Source organism: Amphibalanus amphitrite, unplaced genomic scaffold (assembly GCF_019059575.1).
Source record: "Amphibalanus amphitrite isolate SeventyFive unplaced genomic scaffold, NRLGWU_Aamphi_draft 000832F_arrow, whole genome shotgun sequence".
NCBI lineage: Eukaryota > Metazoa > Arthropoda > Thecostraca > Balanomorpha > Balanidae > Amphibalanus > Amphibalanus amphitrite.
In genome coordinates this window covers 68,653-79,878 of record NW_024882326.1, presented here as the reverse complement: position 1 = coordinate 79,878, position 11,226 = coordinate 68,653, and the positions used below count along the sequence as shown (strand labels likewise).

General features: G+C 54.9%; 2 protein-coding genes across 4 annotated transcripts in view; one reads left to right on the top strand and one right to left on the bottom strand.

The window, feature by feature from the left end:
• Positions 1–1,404: 1,404 nt before the first annotated feature.
• LOC122366805 (general transcription factor 3C polypeptide 6-like) lies at positions 1,405–4,430 on the bottom strand. Of its 2 annotated transcripts, none has more exons than XM_043339409.1 (2): positions 4,325–4,430; positions 1,405–3,448 (listed from the first exon to the last, which is right to left on the bottom strand). In XM_043339409.1, exon 2 carries the CDS (start codon positions 3,167–3,169, stop codon positions 2,552–2,554), a length of 618 nt encoding a protein of 205 aa, XP_043195344.1. In that variant the 5' UTR covers positions 3,170–3,448; positions 4,325–4,430; the 3' UTR covers positions 1,405–2,551. The 2 variants fall into 2 exon arrangements, with proteins under 2 accessions (XP_043195344.1, XP_043195345.1); XM_043339410.1 differs by having other exon boundaries at positions 4,345–4,430.
• A 184-nt stretch (positions 4,431–4,614) lies between these two features.
• LOC122366803 (zinc finger protein 135-like) overlaps positions 4,615–11,226 on the top strand; it is a 9,571-nt gene continuing 2,959 nt past the window's right edge. Inside the window, exons 1-5 of one of the 2 annotated variants that reach the window (XM_043339397.1) lie at positions 4,624–4,820; positions 6,081–6,372; positions 6,801–7,668; positions 7,884–8,029; positions 8,594–10,995. In XM_043339397.1, the coding sequence (XP_043195332.1) occupies positions 6,136–6,372; positions 6,801–7,668; positions 7,884–8,029; positions 8,594–10,111 (2,769 nt within the window). In that variant the 5' untranslated portion in view covers positions 4,624–4,820; positions 6,081–6,135 and the 3' untranslated portion in view covers positions 10,112–10,995. Of the gene's footprint in view, positions 4,821–6,080; positions 6,373–6,800; positions 7,669–7,883; positions 8,030–8,593; positions 10,996–11,226 lie in introns of those variants that run through there. The other variant, XM_043339398.1, reaches the window with a different exon arrangement.

Below are 11,226 nucleotides of genomic sequence, written 5' to 3'. Positions count from 1 at the left end.
GGTTGGATTAGAATCCGGCTAGCGGCAGCGGGCGGGGGCGACTTGGATATAAGTGTCCCGTCGCGACGGGGATAATTTGCGTCGAGGATAATCGAGGGAGAGCGACCCAAATTTGGCCCTCCCACAGTAGCACCTTCAGACGCGCACGAGCGCTAGTCCTGACCGAGACATTTGCATTCAGACGCAGTGGAAGGCTACATCACCACGCTCGACGCGATCAGCGGTTACAATGGCCAGCAGTGAAACACGTCTGCTCAGACGTCGTTCAGCATTTAGCACGCCTTCGTACTTTGCTACTAAAGCCGTTTTAGAACAAGTACACTTGCACGGCTGTAGCACTGTCATGCTTGCAGTCAGGCAGTTATCAAAGCACTGCCGACTTGCGAGCATGTAACTTTGTCACCGGCTCGTGTGGCTGACACGATGGGACCACGTCGTAGGCCGCAACAGTGTCGTTCACGGCAGCTCCTCAGTCCTCGTCAAATAAGGCGATAGAATGGCTCGCCTCTATTCCCCTGCCGTCAGCTCTATAGGACAGTGAAGGGAGGCGACACACCGCTCGGCCTTGGCCATGTGAAAAGCCCGCCTCTACCACATTTTCAGTGACCGCTGACCGCTGTGGCCTATGCGACACGCTGAATCACAGCGACAGCGGTACAAAAAGGTTTGAGCCGCCTCAAACAGCTCAAAGCACTCAGCCCGTGTCGATTACAGGTCTGCGGCCATGTGTTGACGTTATCAGCCACGGCGGTAGGTCCCCTTTGACAGCTGTCATCCAGTGTGTCATCGCGTCGCTGTAAATATGACAGCAAGTGGCTGCCGACAGCCAGCCACCTCCGCAGCCGCACGGGAGGACCGCGATGACAGTCGACCAAAACAGACACGCGAGCTCCCAGCGCCAATACCATTACACATACCAAACGGCCGATTAAAGTCGCCAGTAGTTAGCAGTTATCAGTCGGCAGCTAGCTCATACTCGTGTAGCGAAACGTAGCGACTACACAACTTTGGATATCAACACCATGTCATCCCCATCACGCAGCACTGCGCGTGGCGTGATGAACAGACCGTCCAGTCGCGGACAGGTGCCCCTAACTGCTGGCCGCGGTACGCCACAGCGCCAGGTGTCACCATATGTCAGCCGCTCCGGCTAATGACACGCGGCCGGGCGCTGGCGCTGGCCGACCTCCGCCGGACGTGTTGATAATGCGCCCGGTCTGTTCAGATATTCAGTGGCGGCTGCTCCGCGCCCGGATAGGATCTCCGTGGTTTTACATATTCCGTCCGCGGATGGGTCCAGGGATGTAATGCAGGCCAGAGGCGGGCGGGCTGGTGGTGAAAGCCGAGCAGCAGAGGGTTTGTGCCGTTGTGCGTGACTTCGTATGAAATAATTGAGACGGAAAATACAGCGCGATTTTATTCGGTTTTCCTGAGCTCCATGCCTGGTAAATTGTGGGTAGCTGCTAACAATGCTTCAGAGTGAAAAGTACGGCACAAAATACTGCAGCGATCCACTTTTGTGCGACACATACCTATCTTCCACGGTCAGTTGACGGGGAATGTTTTCCGGGTCACAAATTCTCCGGTTTATATTTTAGAAATGTTCAAAGTAATGTTAGTAAGCGCTGTCTTGAGGCTCATTGTAAAAAATGTTCACTTTAGTATGAGGCTACGGTTCGTAATCTTCAGATGTTCAAAGTACTCACATCACGTTCCTTTTGTAAACACGAGGTCTTTCATCATGAACTTTTTTGAAAAGGGTTTGTGGCGAAGGCAAAAAGTTCGAGCTGTGAAACTGTCTTTGAAACTTATTCATTTACTACGAAATATGATAGTTTGCTCTCAGACGTGTGAATTATCGCACCCAAGACGTATGGAAACATTTAAACGAGTAGGTACGAAATTGATATCAATCATGACATGACCGAAACAAAACAATGCACATTCAAACACAACCTGCTTCGGAAACATTCGACACATCCGGAGCAACATGCTGTCAAAATCGTCCACGACTGTTCGGCAGCTGAGAAACATCACAGCAAGCTGACAGCAATCGACAGGGACCGAGCCGCACCCCGGGCACCGTCTGTCCCTCCCCTCGGCACCCTGCAATGGAGCGATGTGAGCACCGAACTCCGGCGGGGTAACGGTGTCGGACGGGGCGCGGCGCCACCGACCGGCGAAGGTCACTCGGCGGGGAGCGTGAGCGTGACCACTGGAGCTGACCGCCGTCGCCGCCGTCACAGGGTGCGACACCGGCCGAGCCCGCCGCTCACGCGATAACCAAACGGCCGGCACACAAAAATAAACACCGCAATCGGCGATATGAATCGGAAAAGTCACCAGCTCGACGGGTCACGCGGTGGTTCCACGTCACTGTCGGTCACAACTACCGCGAAACGCAGCGGGCCGCCGCACGAGCGACACGGGACAGCGGCGACACGGGCGAGCACGTCATGCACGTCATCATCGCGGAGGTCCACATGGTCCGCGACACACGTGCACGAAGTTCATGACACTAAAACGTTCACACGGGAGGGCACTTTAACGTTCAAGGTTTATCGCTGTTCGAAGGTGGTTCACTGTCTGAATTTTGAGCTTTTTGTGTCCCTGAGCCCTCCGCGGGCGTCATCTCCACATCCGAACCGCCCTCTGCCGGTGCTGAGTCCGTTTTCGCGTCACCAGCCTGCTTCTGGTCCTTCTCTGCTGTTTCAGAGCACGGCTCCTTTTCCTTCTCTGCTGTTCCAGAGGACGGCTCCAGCTCCGTTTCCCTGTCCTTCTCCGACCCCCCGCCTGACTCCGTTTCCTTTTCCGGTTCCTCCGTCGAGTCCTCTGCCTCGGGAGGCGGCGTCACCGGCGGCGGTTCCTCGCCCTTCTTCCTCAGGAACACGCGCTGCATGGACAGCTTCTTGTCGGAGAAGCACACCTTGGACCACGTCTTCTGACCGCCATCGTCGGTCGACTGGCCCAGGAAGAGCGCCGAGCCGATCTGGTCCTCGTAGTGTCCCAGGAAGTTGTACTTGCCGAGCTGCAGCACCGGCTTGTCGGTGTCGATGCCGACGAACTGGTAGGAGCAGCCCTTGGTGAGCAGCTCGTCGTCGACCAGGCCGTGCAGCTCCACCAGTACCACCATCTCCTCCTCCTCGTACTCCGAGTCACCGCTCTCCATGGTGGAGCAGCGCGGACGGGCGCCACGGGCCGCGTCACCGCCAGACGGCTCCCGGCCACACCGCAGGTTACCACACCTAGCGCAGACGCACTGAGTGGTGGGATTTGTTGTGAAGAGCAGACACAACAGGCTTTAGTACAGTGAACTTGGCCAGTACCCCATGTGTTCCACCCACCTCAGGGCTCAGATGGTGCTCCACAGCTGCCTCAAACTTTCTCCAATCCTTTTATTGATGAGTACTCTGGCTTGTGCTTCACCTTCTAAGATCTTGTAGATAGACTGCAATGTAAAACCAAGTTAGGTGAGGTCAGAAAAGAACAGCCAAAATATCACATGAAGCAGCTGCCAGTCCCAGTAATGGGCAAAATGGGGGACAGAGGAATGGGGCAAAAACATTGGGATGGAGGCATGTCTGGTCAGGCACCTATGACCAACAGGTGGTTACATCTTAAAAAAATGCCAACTGTCAAGGGAAAAAGGAAAAGGGTCATCACCCATCCCATGTGATAAGTGGCATAGGCATGTGATAAGTGTGAAGGTGTGATAAGTGTGATAAGATGTGATAAGTGGCATGGCAGCCGCATAGGCCCCTGCAGCTACCACCACCAGTCGGTAGGATGCTACGTGAGGCAACAAGGGAAAAAGGAAAAGGCCAACAGCCTTAGAGGCAAAAACATATTGTTATGCTACCTCAGGTATTCTCTTAGGACTTAGCAGACATCACCCGAGCTGCCGTATCCAGTTAGGTAGGTTGGTAGGTTGTAGGTAAGGTTAGGTCAGGTTAGATTATGTTTTGTTATATATCTAACTGTGAAAAGACAATTGTTGTGCACGTGAGACCTAGATATGGCAGCTTGGGTGACGTCTGCTAAGAGACTACCCATCTACTTACACCCTAAATCTGCAAGACATTTAGCCGGATCGGCCGGTTGAGGTAGGGTACCTCATCCGGCTAAAGGTCTTGCAGATTTAAGGTGTAAGTAGATGTTTGTTGAAATAACATCCAAACTGCATGCTAAACTGGTTTATGTCTGCATTCTCATTCTCTAAAATCAATGAAATACAATGATTTCAGCATTTTAAAAAATAAACTAAGACCAACATTTCACTAAGAACGCAAGCGCAGAGCACAGGAAAATGTTTCATGCCACTTACCACAGTGTAAAGCCACTTACATTTTTTTAATTGAAATGACCAGTCGCCTATCTGTAAGAATCTTGCCAGTCGCCACGACGCTAAAGCGAGCACACATCAAGCAAAAAAATGTTCAATAACTGCAGGTCATAAAAATTCCTGCTCGACGAACAGAAAGACGAAGATTTTCGCCAATCGTCTAGCTGGCTTTTGCCGAAAAACGCCTTCAGCATATATTTTCGAACAGAAATCTTTCACCAGAAATGTCTCAGATGCGCAGTTTGCACTACAGCTGCCATATTTGAAGAAGTAGCTAAAAAATCAAAACAAATAATACGGTTAGATCCGGAGGACTCCGAGGTTGTCGGGGTCGCTTGCTGTAAAATTTTGCGCATTTTTGTTTCAGGTTTTCAAATTTATTAGACATTTCGATCGTTTAGGCATAGCAGGTATGGCGGATAACATCACAACCGGCGCAAGGGCTTGACGAGGAAAAGAATACCAAAAGCAGGTCAAGGTGGGTTGATTCCCATTTTTTTTCAACAGGATCAGGATGCTGTTTTTCGGGCTTTGGTAAAAACTGGATTGCGTCAGCTGGCTGGCCAGCTGGCGACGCACGAAAGGTATTTAATTTTAGATATAAGCGCGGTAGTAGGATGGACATAAATATTTCAAATGGCTTTAAATGAAAAATTGATTGGTAAATATTTATTCTTTTATATCTAGCATTGATATGTAAGAAGCTCTGCTAGCGCCACCATACGGCGCCAGCTGGCAAAAAATCCAGTTAATACCAGAGCCCCTGTTTTTCGCGAATAGCCTAGCAACTTCCTGTTAATTTTAATCTCTCCAATCACCATAAATTATTGCTGGCATATTGGGTTATTAGAGCTTAAGCACTGATGGATTCAGACTAGCATTTGGGGGGAGGGGGCAACTCATGCAGAAGGACGCCGGTGAAAACAGGGCGCCGGAGGGCATATTGGTCACGTGACATTTGGAACTTCTCCCCCTCCGTGTGCCTTCTACATGCTAAACATCACGTGTGAATTTCACGAACCTTGATCAAATCGCCCCAGGCGCCCTGTTTTCACTGTCGTCCATGCAGAAGGGTACCTAGAGTACCCTAAATCCTGTTTTCTCATCAGATTTAGGCCACTCATTTTTTGTCACAGCCCTGACATCATGAATATTTTTTTACTGTAAAGAAAAATATAGAAATGGACAATGGTAGTGCACGCGTCCCATGCCTTCATATTACTTTGTAAACATTTCACATTACTCTTGTCGACCAGGTAACCCACTCCAGGTCAGTCACCTTTGGTGAGAGGAGATTTTAAAGGTATAAACACAATTTGGAAAGAGGGGGTGAAATTACACTATGGCCCAGGCCACCTCTACTCATTCTCACTTTAGCTAAGTTGCCCCCCTCCCCCCTGGATGTACCAGTGACATTGTACTGTTGTACTTGTTGTGTTCATTGGCTGTATTTTAAAATGAGTGGCTCGACCATTGTGATGACATTCTAGTTTTCATTTTGGTTTAGCACTGTAACTAAGACAAGACAAAAGATAGCCTGCAGCTTTAGGCCACATCAGCACTAAATACTTTCTGGAAACATTTGACAAGATGAAGTACATAATATAGGGCCCTGGTGTGAATAGCTTTGATATATGAACATTAGAATGTTCATTCACAGTGGACCTCACACTAATTTACACCATCATACCTCCTGACTGCCATCAGTCACTAACTGTCAGGCGCCGTCTGCCCGCAGCCTCCGGAGCCACGTCTATGTGATATCGCACTCACAGTGAGCAGCGGCCGCAGCCATGGAGTCGCTGCGCGCCTCGTCCTCGAGCTACTTCCCGGAGGTGGACGACGAGCTGGGCCGCGACGCGGGCTCACCGTACGGCGGCCAGCAGGCGCTGCAGGCGGCGTCCTACTCGGACCAGGAGGCCCTGCCGCCGTCCTCCGTGGCCACGCTCAGCCCGGGCCCGCAGGAGACCTACCTGCGGGCCGGACACTACACGGTGGTGGCTGCGCGGCCCGGCGAGCTGGTACACCAGGTACGGTACCGCAGCGGGCCTCGGTCGGCGGCGCGGCCGGGCACGTGGGAAGGGAGGACTGCCGCACTCTGGGGACGGACTGTGGGGAGAAGTTTGTAAGAGGGTCGGGAGATCCGCTACTGACCCTCCGCTCCATTATTGACCCGTTTCCCCCTTTACTGTCTTAGTCTCTCCCCTTGTTGGTCTGTTCGTCATTATTGACCCTCTCCTATTACTTATTAGTCATTCAGTCGCTCCCTTTATTCATTGACCGGCTCCTCTGTCATAGACTCGTTTTACTCCTTTATTGCCCCACTCCACCAGTAGGGGCCAGCTCCCCTCCGTTATTGACCTCTTGTTATTGACCCATTCCTGCTCGATTGGCCCACCCCAGCCATTGACACACCACTCGGTCTGCCCGTTTCTGACCTGTCTGCCTCCGCCGCCAGGACGGCGACAAGGAGGGCGAGGCGGCGTTCTGCGTGCAGGCGGTCGGCGCCTTCTCTGAGGCCGGCGCCGAGCTGGACAAGTCGGTCTCCCACGAGCTACAGTTTATCGGCGCCGGCACGGAGCTGGCCGGCGGCGCGTACCAGCTCAGCGCCGCCGGCGACGTCTACAAGCTGGTGGTGCGCGAGTCGAAGCCGGGCGACGTGTCGGCGGAGCAGCTGGCCGTCCACTACGGGCACCCGCTGCTGGCTGAGCCGCTGCTCCCGGTGGCGGCGGCCGTCACCGACCACCACGTGCCGCCGCCGCAGCCCGACCAGGTGGACAAGAAGGTGGCGCTGTCCGTGCCGGAGGCACAGCCGTCCCAGCAGCTGGCGCCGCCGCCGCCGCCGCCGCCGCCCCACTGCCTCATCTGCGACATGCGCCTGGCCAACCACCCGGTGCTGGACATTTTCAGCAACACCACCCACCAGACGAGCACCACGTACGCCATCAAGCTGCGCCAGGTGACGGGCCACCGGGCCAACTTCACCTACCACTCGGACGTGCTCTGCGAGTCGTGCGCCTCGCTGCTCAACGTGGTCGACTCGTTCGAGGCCCGTCTGCGAGAGATCAAAACCCGGCTGGACGACACGCGCGCAGAGGTGCAGAATAAGTTCATCCGCACGTGCGCACGATATGACGAGGCTCAGCTGACGGGACCTACTGAGCCAGAGGGGGAGGGTGATAAGGTGCAGGGGAGGAAGAGAAAAGCAGAGGAGACGGCACCGCAGCCCAAGAAGAGAAAGTCGCGTATCAAGACGGTCGCTGTTTTAAAAGACACATCGTACAGGGCGAAGACTGCTGCTGCCTCTTCTTCCGCGGAGGACGTCGGTAAGGAGCGACAGAACGGATAAATTCACTCATAGACAAATGCATCAAGCTATATAATATGTTTTGTATACATTGTAAGTGTAAATGTATCGTTAAAGCTGGCAATGTCTTGGACTGGCACGACATTAACTAGTTTCTTGTTGGCCTTTGTAAGAGCCATTACAGCAGCTGAATGTAACCTCGACTCACAGGCCGGTTGTGCCCCTTTGTTTCAGGGTCGGCGGCGGTTCGGCAGCGTCGGCCAGCCCGGCGCGCCGCCGAGCGAGTCAGGACGCTGGCCGACGAGGACGCCGACAACCCGGAGGGCGTCGACGACCCGGAGCCGGAGCCGGACCAGGCCGCCGATCCCTCGTACGGCGAGGTGAGCGACGGAGGGTATTCCCACTGGCGAGTGAGGGTGGGTTCACGATAGATTAGATGAAACAGAGACAGGGTACGGTACGTCATGGATTAAGTTTGGAAGATACCTACCATATTGATTGATATTACCATATATATTACCATATATATTGATATTGATATATTGATACCATACCATATGGATTGGGGTTACTTGTTATGTCACCTGCTTTGTTTGTAATCGTGAAGGTGTTTGAGCGTGTTCTGGGTGTCCGTCATTTGGTGGACGTGAAGGTATGACTTATGACAAACTAAAGTATTCATTCAATAACAAAAACGTTGAAAAAAAACATTGCACAAAACACCGTGTGCACCGGCAATGCCAGTATTCTGTACCGCCACCTACCAGTCATCTATGTAAGCCAAAGTGCAGATAGGGCGGCTGCTCACGCTGGCTGGAGAATCGGAGGGACTCGCGTGGGCCGGCCGGCCGGCCGGACGAGTGAGGCGGCTGGGCGGGCCGCCGGCCGCCGCGCCGCCGTGTGTGTCCGGCCGTCCGCTGACGCCGCCTCCTCTGTCCGTCCAGCTGGCCAGCTCGCTGAAACTGGAGACCGCCGCCGCAGAGGAGGACGACGCCGCCGAGGATGAGGACGATGACGAGGACGAGGACACCACCAACCTCTCGGACGGCCGGCCGCTGCGCGTGGCCAACATGTGCGACCGCTGCGGCCGGCTCTTCATCAACCCGATGGTGCTGAAGGTGCACCAGCTGACGCACGAGCGGGAGCAGCAGCGCTCGCCGTCGCCGGCGCCGGAGGCCCCCTCGGACGGGCTCATCATCCCGGCGCTGGAGATGGAGTACCCGGGCGGACCGGACGACGTGCTGGCGCAGGCCGTGCAGCAGATGCACGGCGCCGACAGCCCGGCGGCGGCCGTCACCCAGGCGCGGCCGCCGGACGGGCCCGAGACGGCGCCGCCGCCGGCCGAGACGGACACTGTGCCCGGGGCGCCCGGCGAGGCCGGTCAGTCGGCGGCGGGCGTGCAGGAGGTGTTCAAGTGTGACTCGTGTCCGAGCATATTCCGGTCGCTGCAGAGCCTGCAGCGTCACCACCGCAAGGCGCACACGCAGGCCGTGTGGCGGTGCTTCGTCTGCTGGCAGGCCGTGGACAGTCTGCGCCGGATGCGCCGGCACGTGGCCGCGCACGGCGAGCAGAACAGCTGCGCCGTCTGCCTGCTGCCGTTCGAGACCAAGGCGCAGCTCAAACTGCACGTGACGCGGAAACACCCCGAGACGCAGACCAAAAACAACTACTGCGAGCTCTGCAACAAACACTTCGACAACCAGGGCTTCATCGAGCACGCGCGCGGCGTGCACGGCGTGGGCGCCGACTCGTCGCGCCGGATCAAGTGCGACCAGTGCGACAAGGTGCTCTCTAACAACGTCAGCTACGCGAGACACATGAAGGTGCACAAAAGGGACTTCAACTGCCAGTACTGCGGCAAGTCCTTCAACAGCCGCACCAACCTGGACAACCACGAGCGCACCCACACCGGCGAGAAGCCCTACATCTGCCCCGACTGCGAGCGCTCCTTCATCTCCAAACAGGTGCGCGATATCCACATCCGCACCTTCCACCGCCAGAACCCGTACGCCTGCAAACGCTGCAAGCGGCGCTGCGAGTCCAAGGCCGCCTTCATCCGGCACATGCGCTCGCACGCCGGCGTGACGCCGTTCGAGTGTCCCGTCTGCGGCAAAAAGATGACCACAGAGTATTCGCTGAAGATGCACATCCGCGCCGTCCACGACCGCAAGCTGCCGTTCCAGTGCCACGTGTGCCAGAAGGCGTTTCCGTACAAGTCTTCGCTGACTCTGCACATGAACACACACTCTGGCGACAAGTCGCACATCTGCGACATTTGCGGAAAGTGTTTCGCGTCTCGCGGTTCACTGCGCACGCACATGCACACGCACAGTACGGAGAAGCCGTACAAGTGTGAGTGGTGCGACCGCAGCTTCTCGCGGAAGGACCTGCTGGCCGGACACAAGCTGCAGATTCATGGCATTCAGCCGGTGACCAACTACTCGCGGCTCACTCGGCACTGAGTGCCCGGGGAAGGGTCGGTACGGACTCCAACTCTGTGCCTGGGGAAGGGTCGTTACGGACTACAGCTCTGTGCCTCTGAATGGGTGTGTTAGAAGCGGGGCGGTAACTGTGCAGATGCGGGGTGTGTGTGTGTGTGTGGCGTTGGAGAGTGACGCGATGGGTCCGTGTGGGGAGCTGTGAGGGGCGCTGCGCCCTGCGCTCGGGCTGTCGATATGGGCGGGGTTGGTGGCCCGATGTTTGCGTTGGCATTATCCGTCCGTGCCTGGTCCGTGTTGGTGGACACCGCCCGCTGCCGGTCGGGCCGGTGGTACGGCTGAACCCGCCGACCGACATTAACCCCTCCGCTCCGAGCGCACACCTCGTGAGGTCCCCGGAGATGGGGTGATACAGGCGTCTCGGAGCCGCGGGGAGCTACGGCATGTCCTCCCTCAAGGCCGGCGTGACACCAAGCGTGTCTTAGGGCGACGAATTTCTGTACTGCACCTTTGATAGCAGTCGAAAATAGTTGTATGATCAAGATGGTCTCTGTGCCTGCAGTGCACGTGCGAATGCCGGTGTTTGGTATATACTTTTATGGTGAACGTTTATGCAGCGTTTTATGATGATTTTTTGCTATCTTTTTCCAGTTGTCTTGTGCGTGATAGGTCAGTTTCTTTTTGTACTTTGTATCTGTGACGTGGGAGCTACATCTTTCTAACCTGTTTCAAGGTCCCTTTCAGGGCGACTAGATGTCTCCATCTTGTGCAGGTTAGCCTTCATTCGAATGTTATCTCTGATGTCCGCAATATCCAGGTTGTAGGACTGCTGCGTGGTGTAAGGAGTTATCATGACTCTTTTCAATAGGTGTTGTACGAGTTGTGAAATACACAAAGATTATCTATAATATTTGTGTCATGTTACGGGTTGTGATCTGTTTGGGATGCTCAACTCATATGAAGGGAACCATAAAAAACGAGTTTGGATCATCCAAGCTAGTTTTTATGGTTCCCTGGATGTATGACATGTAGTTGCTTACATACGAAGAAAGCTAATCCCGACCAATCGGCGAAAAGCTTGTCCGGAGGTGGGCTGGAAGGTGCACTGTGGATGACTGAGGAATCTCTCAGCGTCTTAA